The 13,272-nt window shown below is 66.2% G+C and overlaps 2 protein-coding genes across 14 annotated transcripts in view; one reads left to right on the top strand and one right to left on the bottom strand.

Moving 5' to 3' along the window:
• RTEL1 (regulator of telomere elongation helicase 1) overlaps positions 1-5,623 on the top strand; it is a 34,825-nt gene extending 29,202 nt beyond the window's left edge. For 5 of the 10 annotated variants that reach the window (XM_030309163.1, XM_030309164.1, XM_030309162.1 and 2 more), the window contains exons 29-36: positions 556-757; positions 952-1,092; positions 1,654-1,770; positions 1,953-2,189; positions 2,275-2,436; positions 2,561-2,695; positions 4,585-4,788; positions 5,193-5,623. In XM_030309163.1, the coding sequence (XP_030165023.1) occupies positions 556-757; positions 952-1,092; positions 1,654-1,770; positions 1,953-2,189; positions 2,275-2,436; positions 2,561-2,695; positions 4,585-4,788; positions 5,193-5,476 (1,482 nt within the window). In that variant the 3' untranslated portion in view covers positions 5,477-5,623. Of the gene's footprint in view, positions 1-555; positions 758-951; positions 1,093-1,653; positions 1,771-1,952; positions 2,190-2,274; positions 2,437-2,560; positions 2,884-2,993; positions 3,477-4,584; positions 4,789-5,192 lie in introns of those variants that run through there. The other 5 variants (XM_030309166.1, XM_030309169.1, XM_030309171.1 and 2 more) reach the window with 5 other exon arrangements.
• Positions 5,578-13,231, bottom strand: ARFRP1 (ADP ribosylation factor related protein 1). 4 transcript variants are annotated; one of them, XM_030309175.1, is made up of 8 exons: positions 13,150-13,229; positions 12,534-12,632; positions 12,221-12,308; positions 11,912-11,994; positions 8,598-8,766; positions 8,313-8,383; positions 7,656-7,756; positions 5,578-7,585 (listed from the first exon to the last, which is right to left on the bottom strand). In XM_030309175.1, the coding sequence occupies exons 2-8, from the start codon at positions 12,624-12,626 to the stop codon at positions 7,498-7,500; spliced, it is 693 nt and encodes a 230-aa protein (XP_030165035.1). In that variant the 5' UTR covers positions 12,627-12,632; positions 13,150-13,229; the 3' UTR covers positions 5,578-7,497. The 4 variants fall into 4 exon arrangements, 3 of the variants coding, with proteins under 3 accessions (XP_030165035.1, XP_030165036.1, XP_030165038.1); XM_030309176.1 differs by having other exon boundaries at positions 8,598-8,679; positions 13,150-13,227; XR_003967508.1 differs by having other exon boundaries at positions 7,493-7,585; positions 7,656-7,772; positions 13,150-13,230.
• Between the last annotated feature and the right edge of the window lie 41 nt (positions 13,232-13,272).

Below are 13,272 nucleotides of genomic sequence, written 5' to 3'. Positions count from 1 at the left end.
GATTTAAGGGTAGTTGAGTCCCTCTGAACCAGGAAAGCTCTGGAAAGCCCCATGCACCACTTGCCTTTGTCCATCTCCCTGGGCCTCTGGGAACTGCTGCTGTCAGGAAGTGGGTGGAGTGGGCGGAGACTGGGGAGCCTGGACCCCTCCTGTCTGGTTTCCGTGTTCTCTTGCTGAGAGCCCCGGCAGCGTCCGGGCCTGAGCTGTGCAGCACGAGTGAGGCACAGTGATGTCTTAGGTCCCCCATCTGGTCAGAAGTGCCCTCTGGCTGTGATCTGACCATCCTTCGGGCTGGGGCTGTCTGCTGCTGCGTGGGCGCAGGGAACTTGGCTGAGGAGTAGGAGCCCCCGACCCAGGGGAAGCAAAACTACACTTGGCCTCTGCTGCTCCCCAAGGGGCGTGGTTGTCTTTGTGGATTCCCTCCTGGGGCCAGGCCAGCCGTGCCCTGGAGCCGGGGTGTCCCTCCCAGTGCCTGTGCTCCACGGCAGCAGCCCAGCGTCCCTGGGACAGGGGAGGGTGGGTCCTGACTGATGGGGCCCCTGGCCCTGTGTCCAGCAGGAGGGGCCGGCGGCCAGTACACAGGCGGGCAGGGCCAAGCTGTTCATGGTGGCCGTGAAGCAGGCGCTGAGCCAGGCCAGCTTCGACACGTTCACCAGGGCCCTGCAGGACTACAAGGGCTCTGACGACTTTGAGGCTCTGGTGGCCTGTCTCGGCCCACTCTTTGCTGAGGATCCCAAGAAGCACGGCCTGCTCCAAGGTGCCCTGGCCCGCGGTGGTCCCCCGACCCGGGGGCAGTGCGGCAGCCGTGGTGGGGAGGGGGGCTTGTGGGCGGGCACCAGGGTCCGTGGTTGTCCCTGCTCCCTAGAAAAGGTTCCGGTGCATGGCCCCCGACCCCAGAGCCCTCCACCCAGCTCAGCACGCGGGGGCCGCATGGTGGAACCGTTCCAACAGGCTTCTACCAGTTCGTGCGGCCACACCACAAGCAGCAGTTTGAGGAGGTCTGCCTGCAGTGGACAGGCCGTGGCTGCGGCTACCGGCCTGAGCACAGCCTTCCTCAGAGGCGGGGCGCTCCGTCAGCCCAGGCCCCCAGGGGTGAGCGGGCGGTACCCCGGGTCCGGGGGGCGGGGTGGTGGGCAATGCTAGCTTGGCCCAGCCTCCCTGCTCGTGGGTGGGACTGTTCACCCATGGAGGCCCGCTGATGGTGAGGTGTGTGTCCCCCAGAGCATGCATGGCCCAGGCTGGGACCCTGTCCCCACCTGTGTCTGCCAGGAGTGGGCCCTGCACGTCATAGCCTGGGAGCCTGTGTCCCCGGTTGCAAACAGTTCACCCCCGAGCAGGGACTTCCCCAAGGATAGGTATCAGGGAGGGGGGTGGGGAGCGAGCTGGCTTAGGAAGACCCCTTGGCCCCAAGGAGGGGACTTTCCGGCAAAAGAGTCACCCCTCTCCTTTCTGGGCTTGGTGCCCACTGGGGTGTCTCTGCTGGTCCCTTGGCAGCAGTTGGTTGTGGTGGGGGCTCAAGCCTGGGTCGTGCTGTGGTCAGAGGAGGGTGGCAGGTGTCAGTCTCCCCTTGGACAGACCTGCCTCCTCCCCAGGGAGCACTCCAGACCCTTGGGGACCAGCTGGGTGGTTCGTTGTGTGTCCCCGTTTCTTCAGGAAGGAGGGAGTGTGACCCAAAGCTGACCCTGTCCCAGGGTGCAGCCGGGCAACTGGACCCTGGACAGCACCTGAATCAAGGCAGGCCTCACCTGGTCTCCGGACCAGCCCCGGCAGGTACCAGTCCCCAGAGAGGCTTTGAAGCAGAGCACAAGAGCCCTGGCGTCCTCCCCGGGGGGCGCGGGTGCCGTTTTGGCTCTGCAACCCCAGAGCGAGGGAGCAGGCTGGTGTGAAGGGTGCCAGGGGAGCTCCCTCGGGCCCCAGATCCCCCGCCATGATCCTGTCCACCTCCCCACCAGGAGACCCCAGCAGCTGTCCAAAAGAGGGTGGATCTGGAGCCCCCAGGGTGGAGAAGCAAGGCCCGCCTGTGGGGAGCGCCTACTTGGCCGATGTCCGAGAGGCCCTGGGGTCCGTAGGCTGCAGCCAGCTCCTCGCAGCGCTCACCGCCTACAGACGGGACGGTGACTTCGAGAAGGTGGTGGCCGTGGCGGCCGCACTCACTACCTCAAGGCCCGAGGACTTGCACCTGCTGGAGAGCAAGTGGCCGCGGAGGGGGCGGGGCTGGGGGTGCGCCGGGCCGGGCCGGGCGCTGCGGGCGGGGCCTGACCGCTCTCCCCACAGGGTTTGGCGCGTTCCTGAGACCTCGCCACCAGCAGCGCTTCCGGCAGGTGTGCGCCGACCTCAGGGGCCCGGCCGCCCCGACCGCGGGCCCTGAGCCGCCGGGTCCCCAGGACGGGACCCCCACCGTGCCTCCCGACCTCGCCCACGGTGATTCCAGGCCAGGTAGCGGCGGCGGGGGGGAGCAGGGGGGAGACCACCTGGTGCCCCTGGAGCCCCACGCAGCCCTGCAAGGGGGGGCCGCAGATCAGCCCGAACCACCCTTTCAGACTCGCGCCTGTGTCTCCAGGTCCCCCAGGACAGGACAAACTCGGGAGGACCCAGAGCAAGATCTTGGCCTTCCTTAGACCGAGGCAGGCCGGGGATGCGGGGGCTCCCAGCCAGCCCCCCAGCGCCCCCCGCAGGCACGCGCCCTCCGAGTCCGGTAGGTCTCCTGGGAGGGGCCGCAGGGAGTGTGGGCAGTGGGGGCGGCGCAGCTGCCGCGGCGCTCACAGCGGCCCCCTTGGAGCAGGCTCGGCGTGCCCCGGCTGCGGGGCGGAGGACACGGTCCCTTTCCAGTGCCCTTCCTGCAACTTCCACCGCTGCCGGGCCTGCTGGCGACGGCTCCTCCAGGTTGGCGGCGGGACCCTGCGGACCCGCCCGCTGCGCGTCCGCCACCTGGGGGGCCGGGAGCTGGGGGGCGCGGGGGGCGGCGCCTGTGCAGCACTGCCCTATCTCCGCAGGCCTCTAGGACTTGCCCGGCCTGCCACGCCCCTGCCAGGAAGCAGAGCATCACACAGGTCTTCTGGCCAGAGCCCCAGTGAGGCTGGAGACCCTCGGGCAGGCGGACGCCGCCTCTGTCCCAGCTGGGACGCAGCTGGGGCACTTGTCCCTTCACGGGGTGCGGGCCACGGGCCAGGCCAGTGCCCGTGGGGATGCCCCTGAAATGGCAGCAGGATCGGCGCCTGCCTATGAGAAGCCCCGAAGTACCCTTAGGGTCTGGGGAGGGTCTGCTAAAAGGTACCTCTTCAGAACTTTCCTTGGCTGCTTGTTTGTGGGTGGAGCTTCAGGCGCTTGGCTGCTGCGGCCTGAGCCCAGGACTGGAAGGTGGGGGAAACGCTCTGCTCCCTCCTCTCCGGGACCTGTGTGTGCGCGCGCGCGTGCGCAGTGGACCTGCTTTTAATCAGGTGACAGGTTCTCTAATAAAGTTGCGGATACCGTATCCAGACGCTGTTTGTAGGGTCTGGACTTGGCAATGGGGTTTGAGGGTGCTGGGAAGGAAGACGTGGGCATCTGAGTAGGGTCGTCCCACCCTGTCCGGGAAAGGGCACGCTGAGCGCTTTGTCCCAACTGGGCTCAGCCTCCGTCCTCACAGGTGGACCGGCGGATGGCTGAGACCAGAGAAGAGAGGAGCCAGGCATCCCCAGCCTGCACCCCGGCTGCCAGCCCTGCTCCCGGGTAGAGAGCTGCCCCTGGTGCTGGGGAGGCCCTCGCAGGACCGCCCCCTGGACTAAGGCCAGGCGGAGGCTGGCGCCAGGCGGGGGGCGGGGTGAGGGGGCTCCCTGGGGAGGGAGGGGCCGTGGGGCGGTGACGTCGCCGAAAGTCGGGTCGCAGCGCGGCCCCGTGGAGGTCGTGAGCCCTCCCCCCGGGGCGTGGCGAGGCCGGGCCATATAGGCCGGCGCTGGCCGCCGACGGGCGAGCTTGTGGGGTGGCGACAGGTAGGGTAGGACGCGTCGTCCCCGTGTCCTCGCTCGTGGGCCTCCCGGAGGCCGAGCCGCCGCTCCGGTGACTATCATGTGGGCACTGGAGAGGCGGGGACCGCCGCCCTTGACCCGGCCTTGGGCGCTGCCCACCCTACTGTTGGCTCTGGCGGCACAGGGGGCGGCGGCGACGGCGACGGCGGGCGCGCTCACCTACCCGTGGCGGGACGCGGAGACCCGGGAGTGGCTGGTGTGCGGCCAGTGCCCCCCGGGCACCTTCGTGCAGCGGCCGTGCCGTCGGGATGCCCCCACGACGTGCGGCGCGTGCCCTCCGCGCCACTACACGCAGTTCTGGAACTACCTGGAGCGCTGCCGCTACTGCAACGTCATCTGCGGGGAACGCGAGGAGGAGGCGCGGCCCTGCGACGCCACCCACAACCGCGCCTGCCGCTGCCGCCCCGGCTTCTTCGCCCACGCGGGCTTCTGCCTGGAGCACGCGCCTTGCCCGCCCGGCGCGGGCGTGACTGTCCCCGGTGCGCGGCCGGGCTGGCGGGCGGCGGCCTGGGACTTCAGCCACCGGTGAGGACGGCACCCTTGGCTCCCCCTGACCCCTTCCTCCCCATCTCGTCCCCAGGCACCCCCAGCCAGAACACGCAATGCCAGCCGTGCCCCCCGGGCACCTTCTCGGCCAGCAGCTCGAGCTCGGAACAGTGCCAGCCCCACCGCAACTGCACGGCCCTGGGCCTCGTCCTCAACGTGCCCGGCTCCGCCTCCCACGACGCCCTGTGCACTAGCTGCGCCGGCTTCCCACTCGGCACCCCGGAGCCAGGGGGGCCAGGTGAGCAGGGGAGGGGGCGCGCGAGTCAGAGGAGGTCAGCCTGTGTCCGTTGTCCCCAGGCCAGAGTCCAGCCCTGAGGTATGCAGCGTTTATCCAGCCGCTGGGAGGGTCCTCCAGAAACTTACCTGGGGAGTCCCCTGCGGTGGTGGCGTGGCACCAGTGCCAACGCAGGCCATGCCAGCCACCCACCCACCCCCCTTGGGAAACGGACTCCCAGGGAGTTTAAACCGCATCTCCCTTCCCGCCCCTGCACGCTCTCTGACCTCTTCTTCCGCCTCTGCACTGGACCTGTTAGTGGGCAGGGATTTCTCCCTTGTCGGGTGTCCCTCCCCTCCACACCCAGAGCACATGGAGGCCTCTACCACTGGGTCCTTAACCCCCCCCCCGCCCCCCCACCGCTGCAGGAGCCGAGGAGTGTGAGCGCGCTGTCATTGACTTCGTGGCTTTCCAGGACTGGTCCTTCAAGAAGCTCCTGCGGCTGTGGCAGGCGCTCAGGGGCCCAGAAGCACAAGGCCTAGTGCCACCCAGGGAGGGTCGCAACGGCCTGCAGCCTAAGCTGAGGCAGCAGCTCCTGGAGCTCCGTGAGGCGCAGGCTGGGGCGCTGGCTGTGCGGCTGCTGCGGGCCCTGCGCGAAGCCCGGCTGCCTGGGCTGGAGCGCAGTGTCCGCACACGCTTCTGGGCACGCTGAGCACCCCGCCCCCTATTTATTCTGTTCCCAAGCTGGGGCTCCCACATGGGCATCACACCGAAAGTGACTTACTAAAGTAAGCTCGACCGACCGGGGTCCCATTACAGTTACAAAGTTTATTTTTTATAAAGCCGTTATAAAACGGATTGTATGAAACTTTGTGCCATGTCTACCGGGTGCTGGAGGGCACGTCTGGTGGGGAAACAAACACCTGCACGGGCTTTCTAGCGTCCCATGCTTCCTCTGGCTGCTGGTCACCCCAAGTGGGATAGACCCTCGGTGGGAAGGACTGTCAGAGAGGGCCAGCGGGTGGCAGGTGCATCCCTTCTGGCTGTGGGCACAGTGGAGATCCCTGAGGCTCGTCCCATGACCCCAAGTCATGCTTTGTGCGTAGGACAGCTGGGGGGGGGGGGGGAGTGTCGTGAGGGTCCTACCCAGTCTAGGGACTCTTGCTGTGGAATAGGACCCAGCTTGGACTGGCCAACACTAACCTGGACTGCCAAGAGACCCTTCCCCCTCACCCTGCCCCTCCACTTGAGCTCCACCCAGTCCCTGCAGGCAGGGAATTTCCCCGGAGGGGACCAGCCAAGGACCTCCCCTAGGCCGGGTGCATCCCATGTGCTTTCTGGGAAACACGGCTTTTCCCCACAGGAAGGCTCAGATGAGGGCTGGAGTGCTCCAGAACAACCTGGCCGACTCCCAGCCCTTCCCGTGAGCCCTGGAGCCTGATCCCCATGATAGGTCCCAAGGGGGGGGGGCGTGGGACCCCACAGCCTATGACTCCCCATGAGTCACCTCACCTGCATTCCCACCCCCAGCCCTGACTCAGCCTTTCTCAGTAGGCCCTCCAAGGCTGCCACCTCAGAGGGAGGGTAGTCTAGCAGAGTCAGGGTTCTGGCTCTGGCACTCCCACGGAAGCAGGAAGGTGGTGCCCAGACAGGCCCCGGGTCTAGCCTGGGAGCGCTTCGTGCTGTGGTCACTGTGCCCAGACAGTTGGGAGCCCACCACCCAGTCCTGGGGTTCTGGAGGGACGACAGACAGCAGCGACTCAGACTACCATTTTCTGGCATACTCCACCCAGTGCTGGCCAATCAGCCTCCTGCCCAGGGCTAGGCCCACTGGGTCTTGCCAGCTCCCACAGGGGCCATGTGGTGAGGGTCCCAAGGACCAGCCTCACCCGGAGGGACGGTTTCCAGGCACAGACCCGGAAATGGGTTTTTAGCCCGTCCCCAGACCTGACGGGGACCCCACCCCTCACCTCCAACTGGGAATCAAGGCCCATCCCACAACTGGCCTGGGCTCCACAGGAACCTAGCTGGCCTTTGGAACACCCATGCTGGTGTGCCCCCCACAATGGCGACTGGCTGTCCTGCACCAGCGGCAGACGCGCTCAGAGGGAACCCCCACTCCCTCCCTGACTGGACGGGAGGCCAGCGGAAGAGGACACGGGGCCTCCCAGGCAGATCTCCCCCACCCTGTTCTGAGGCATCAGAACCCAGGGCCCCGCTGGCCTCCAGCAAAGTGGACCAGGTCTCCCTCCTCCCTCAAGATGACACCAGCCCCCAACCCATCTCCAGGCCCAGAGGGGACGGAGACTGAGGACAGACACACTTGCCCCACCAGCTTCCTCCGCGGGTGAACGGCACAGAGCAGCTGTGGAGCATCTCGTTTCCAGACAGGTGCCCCTCCGCCCCCTGGGCCAGGCAGGCCACACTGCTGGGGTGGCGGCTCCAAAGGGCCAGGCGGCCCGCCAACACCAGCAGGCTTGGCAGGGGTCTTGTGGGGGTCCCCTGGTGGCACCCAGCCTGGCCCTGCCGCCCCGATTCCCCCTCAGCAGAAGCCTCTGCATGCCCACGCTTTTACGGACACAGGGAAACGTTTGTCTTAAAGAAAAAACAAAGCAACTGAAAAAACCAAGAGCAAAGCAAACCCGACCCCCAGGCCTGGCGGCTCAGAGCTGGCAGGAGCGCTCCTCGGGCACTCAGGGGTGAGCTGTGGGCACCAGCAGGCACCAGCCATGCCTACGTGATGTCCCTCTGCCGCGGCGGCCGGTGCACGTTCCGCACGACGCACTTCACCATCCACTCGATGCCCTCGCGCACCCCTTTGCTGTGGAGACAGTAAGCATGAGGTGGGGCCAGCCCGGCCTCCAGCCCACGGCAGGGAGAGCCCCACTCACCCAGTGAGGGCCGAGCAGGCCTGGGTCAGGCAGTCGCGCCTGCCAATCTTGGAGGTGCAATCACTGAACGCAGTCTTGATGTCGGGGATCGAGAGGCAAGTCTGGGGGAAGGCGAGGCTGTGAGGGGCAAGGTCGCAGGCGCTGCAGATGTCCTGCTCCCGGGGCAGGACGTGGTCTTGGTGGGGAGGGGCTGGGCTCAGGGCTTCTCTGCCTAGGAGAGGCCCTGCAGCGAACAGTCTCAGGAGGAGGAGCAGGTGGCACGGAAGGGCTGTAGGAAAGGGACCGCAGGCGGAAGGAAGCCCGACCCTAGGGCGCCTCTGCTGCAGAATCAGGACACTGCCCTGCAAAGCCCTCTCCACACAGACTGCCACTGAGCATCCACTGGCCAGCTGAGGCGATCCCAAGGGCAGCACACAGGCCAAGATCGGAGCCGACTCTCACCCTGGGACGCCTCTGCGTTTCGTGTCCACCCACGCCAGCGGCAGAGGAATACTGCCCGCCCCCCTGCCTGTGCAGAGAAGGTGCCCCGCATGAGAGGCCCAGGTGCACCTAGAGCACACCTGGCCTGGGAGGTCCAGGACAGGCACCCTGTCCCAGCTGTCAGTGGGACGTGCTTCTGCTGGGGACTGCCCTGTGGGCATGCTGTAGGGAGCTCACCTCAACATCCTGCTTGTTGGCCAGCACCAGGATGGGGACACCGTCCAGTGCCTCACTCGTGACCATCTTCTCTGGAGTGGGCAGAAAGGGGGCAGTGAGCACCCTTGATCTGCCTGTGGCTGCCGAGGCCCACCCACCCCTCCACACCCCATGTGCGCTCTCTCTTGGCCACAGCCCTGCCTGACCTGGCGTGGGCCCCATCTCCCACCAGGGTCAGCTCCAGGCACCTGGGGTGGGCAGACTGGACCTGACCACTTCCCCAGCCCCGAGCCGGGCTGTACCCACCGAATGCTCGCTTGGACTCGGACAGCCTCTCCTCGTCTGTGGAGTCGATGACATAGATGACACCGTGGCACTCCGCGTAGTACTGGGGAGGGGCAGAAAGGGGGTGCTGGGCCACAGGCACTTGGCCACCCCAGGGCCAGCCGCCAACTGGAAGGCCCTTGCGAGGCGCCTTTGGGGGGCAGAAGGTAGGGCAGAGTGAGGCGGCCCTGGAGGCCTTTGGGAACAGCTTGCTGACCTCGGGCAACACTGTCATTTCCCAGGTACCGTGCCCCCAAACCCCACTTCGGCATCTGCTCCTGAAAGCCGCCCACGATCGTCGGTCTGATGGTGGTTGGCGGGGAGGGGGCGGGGGAAGGATAGGGTGTCCCCACGCAGCCCTGGAAGTGGAGGGAGGATGCTAGCCAGATCACAGGCCAGTGTGGACAGCAAGCCGATGGCCATACTGCTCGGGAGCCACGCAACAGCCACCGAATGGAGGGAGGGGAGGCGCCGAGGACCAGACCAGCAGCACTGAGCTCTGCGGGCCGGACTGGGGCAGGAGGCAGTTAGCCCAGGCACGCACACAGCAGCGGCATCAGAGCCCAGGCCTGGGGAAGTGTCACGCGGCAAAGGGAATCTTGACAGATGGACAAAACGGGGCGCGTGGGGGCGGGCCCTTGGAGCGCGGGGCATGGGTGACGCAGTCACACGTTTGGTAAGCCCACGTTCTACCTAATCGAAAAATACAACCCGGAAGCGTCCCCGTCTGGCAAGCAGACAGCAGCATCTCTGCCACTTTGCCCCCAGCTGTCACTAGAGCCCGGAGGCCGGGGACACCCGCACGTTACACGCAACAGGACGCCAGGTGCCAGTTCACGGTCCGCAAGCTGACGACCCCACAGATGCGCAGGCCTGACGGCTCCGGGGAATTCTCAGGGTGTAATGAGGGCAAGCTGAAAGCGACCGCCCCAGCACGAGACAGGCTTCAGCATCCACACTCGCTACAGGAAGCCCGACACGCGTGGCCGTCTGGATCCCGCAGCCCGCAAATCACACAGAAGCAGGGACCTCTGTAGCATACGTGCTAGGTGGTGTGAGGGCTGCAGGCCCGATCTTGCTGCTGAGAGCTGAGAGTTGGCGGGCCCTGCGACAGAGGTCTCCGTAGCAGGAAGGGGTACCGCACGGGGTTCACGGCAAGCCCGGGGAATCCCCTCACAGCCCTCGGGGCGTACGACCTGGCCTGGCAGACGGGTGTAAGGTGATGGCCGACGGCACCGGGAGCAATGGAGCTGGGCACTGGGGGCTGAGCAGGGGTAGGACTGGGGGCACAGTGGGCTGCCTCCGCCCCACGGCACCCTGATGGCAGTGTCACCCATGACCGCACGACGGAGAGCTTTCGGGTGTGGCCTGGAGAGAGGGAAGCTAGAAGGGCCCCTGTGGCAGGCACGGGCAGTCCGCCAGTCTTGTTTGCGTGCAGCCCGAGGCTGGTACGTGGACCCAGGGACGAAACGATGGCCACCCCAATACAGTGCCAAGGTGTCAGACTGTGCAGGGGACCAGGCCCCAGGACAAGTGTCTAGGAAGGGGCGGGGGTGGCAGGAGCTCTACTTCCCATCCATCCTGGTGACCCACAGGGGACCCTGCTGCCCATCCTCACAGCTCTGGGCCCTACAGGGTTGGGGATGTGGTCACCACCAAGGCTCCCCGTTCCCTAGGGCCCAGCCAGAGACCTGCTAAGTCACAAACCCCGGTTGTCTCCTGGGCATGTTGGACAACTCGCGTTCAGGAGCCAGCAGAGACCCCACGCTGGCGGGGATAATGGACACTATCAGCGGGAGGCAGGGCACCCGCTCCACAGGGAGGCCGGAAAGCTCATGAAGAACCTAGTAGGGTCAGCCACCAGGGGCGCAGACTCTTGTGACGAGCCACACCATCAGCACGAGCAGTAGCTGGAGTGGGGGACGCTGCCAGCCGCAGAGCCTCCTCTCTCTCTCTCTTCCCGCCTGGCAGAGCTACGCCCACCTCAGGGCATGAGTGCTAAGCGGTGCACGGTGGGCCGTGGTCCAGGAGCCCAGGGGCAGGCAGCGCACCCAGCGGATGAGCCCGTGGGTTCCTGCGGCGCCCACTTTAACCCACCAAGAGCCACCTTACCAAGTCATAGCTGCCCAAGGCAGCCCATGTGGTGACCCACGAGGCCGTATGAGTCCCAGTCGGCTTGGCCTGATGTGGGAGGGCTGTGAGGAAGGAACTCTCCTGCCGGGCTCCCTGCTGGCCCGGCCACCTGAGCTGGCCCTTCCCCTCCCCAGACCCGCATTAGCCCAGCTCCCATCTCAGGTGCTGGCCCTCAACACACATCCTGTGCCCCAACATCTGTCTCAGCGTCTGCTCCTGAGACCCTGGCCTGCGACACAGTGTCAGGAATATGGGTCTTGGTTCAGAAGAGCAGGCCCCGGCTTCACTCTGCTTCAGTGACCTTAAATAGCCAGAGAACCTGTTGGTGACCTTCCGGCCACGGGAGGGAAGTCGGAACAGAGGAGACACTTTAGAGGAAAGCCAGGAAAAGGTGACCGGGTACCAGGATCTAGACGCTAGTTCTAAAGACACGGATGACTAACGAGAGTGCAGATGAGCGTGTCCGTGCCCCTGGAACTGGGGCAGGCACATCTGTGCCCCGCGCATCGGCTGCACCAAATCCACTGTACCAATCCACCAGGAGGGGGCCGCCTGAGGGAGAGGCTAGGTCTGTCCTGCTCGCTGCTGGACCCCAGTGCCTGGCACAGGGCGAGCTGAAGACAGACCTCAGGGCTGGGGTGTGCGGGAAAAGCAGCACGGCACCGGGGCCCTGGAAACACCCCAAAACCTCATCAAGAAAAAAGGCAGCTGTTAAAGGCCTCTGAAAACATCCTCCCCTAATGGGGAAGAGGCCACCACAGAGGCCAGGTCCCAAGCTACAACTGAGGGAAAGGGCCCGAGCAGAGGGACTCAGCCCCAGCGGTGAAGCGGAGTGTCCTGCTGTCATCGTACCTCCCCCACACCTGTTTCCTGGCCAGCTTTCGTCTTGTCCTGTGGTAGCAGCAACATCTCCAAGTCAAAGGGAATCAAGTACATCCTTGCTCTTGGGGGAAGGACTCGGGAGCTGGGATAGGATGGCGGGGGGGGGGGGGCGGGGGGGAAGCCCGGGGAACAAAGCGGGTGACAAAGCTACCAACAACAAAGAAAAAAGGGGAGTCTGAGGCCTTACGAGGAAAAGAAGCGGCCAAGGGGTGTCACCGGGGGAGAAACGGCCTGAGAGCAGGCAGTGCGTGGCCAAGGGCCCTACACAGCGTTTATCTTACCTTGTCCCACAGAGACTGCAGCTCTTCCTGGCCCCCCAAGTCCCAGAACATGAGGCGAGCCTTTCCCACGTCCACAGTGCCGACTGGGGAGAAAAGAAGACGGATGAAGCTGCGTGTCCTGGGTCCCTGACGTGCCGCCTGCCAGCTCCAGGAGAGGAACGAGCCACTCTGGTGCTCCCCCACCATCTGCCCAGTGCGAACTGGGATAAAAGCCTCACGTGGCCCTGCTCATCTGCCGGCTGGCCTGCGGACATCACAGCATCCTCAGGGATCTGCCCCACAAACCCACAGCCTGAGGGACCCCCTTACTGTTCAGACCCACGGTGGTAGTGATTTTGGATAGGCTCATCCCCTTGTAGTTCTTGTTAAACCGGGTTTTTGACTGCTCCAAGAACGTCTGACGAGAGAGACAGACAGACAGACAGCAGGTAAGGACTGGGATCCTTTCCAGTCTATTTCCCAAACATCCCTTCTTGGGCCTTTTCCTTGAGAACAAAGCAGAACGGAACAGTGTTTTTGCTTCTAAAGCAGCTGGAGAGGACTCTGGACAGTAAACACACAGCTCCAGGTACACCACCACAAGGACCACGGAGGGGGTGGTGACAGAGGGACGGGCACACACCGTCTTGCCGGCATTGTCCAGGCCCAGGATCAGGATGCAGTACTCGTCCTTCTGGAACATGTACTTGTACAGGCCCGACAGCAGCGTGTACATCCTGCCCTGGGCACCCGGAGAGACGCGTCACACGGGGCGAGCGGCGGCCGGGCCCGACCCCTCCCCTTCCGTGTACGGCCGCCGCACTCGCCAAGTCCGGCGCCCCCTCCCGTGGCGGCCCCCCTCCCCCTCCCCGGCCCTCGGCCCTCAGAAGACAGGTCCGGTCCCGGTCTGCGTCCCGGCGGTGACGTCAGGCTCCCCCGAGCCCCAGGACGCCCCGCCCCCGGTCTGGGCCACCTCGGAGGCGGCGCGCTGCCGGGCAGCCAGCAGGTGCGGGCCCGCCCTCCAGAAGTGGCGGCCGCGCGGGGATGGCGGGGCGGCGGCGGCCCCCGTGAGGCCGCACGGCCGGCAGGTGGCGCGGAACGACCGCAGGGGGGGGAGGCCGCCCGGGCCCCACGCCCCCGGCCTCCGCCGCGCAGCTCCGACACCGGGTCTCGGGCTCGCGAGCCGGCCGACACGCCGACCGCGAGTCCCCCGCCGCGCCCTCGGGCCCGGGCGGGCGGCAACCAGCCCCGCGGCCTACCTCGCGCCCGTCCGGGCCGCGGAACCGCCGCACGCCTGACCCCGCAGACCCGCGCTGACCCCGCGCTGACCTCGCGCGGCGCCCGACGGGAGGCAGGCCGGCGGCTCGGGTAGGGCGGAGCCG

This window comes from Lynx canadensis, chromosome A3 (assembly GCF_007474595.2).
Source record: "Lynx canadensis isolate LIC74 chromosome A3, mLynCan4.pri.v2, whole genome shotgun sequence".
NCBI lineage: Eukaryota > Metazoa > Chordata > Mammalia > Carnivora > Felidae > Lynx > Lynx canadensis.
The sequence above is the reverse complement of the archived record's forward strand: the minus strand, read 5'-3'. Positions and strand labels throughout refer to the sequence as shown.

Excerpts from the sequence above, each read along its gene's own strand:
- ARFRP1 (XM_030309175.1), bottom strand. The coding sequence starts at position 12,626 with ATGTACACGCTGCTGTCGGGCCTGTACAAGTACATGTTCCAGAAGGAC. Across the intron at positions 11,995-12,220 it reads TACCACCGTGGGTCTGAACA|TCGGCACTGTGGACGTGGGA; the intron begins GTAAGGGGGTCC and ends TTTTCTCCCCAG. Across the intron at positions 8,384-8,597 it reads CGAGTCCAAGCGAGCATTCG|AGAAGATGGTCACGAGTGAG; the intron begins GTGGGTACAGCC and ends TGCCCACTCCAG.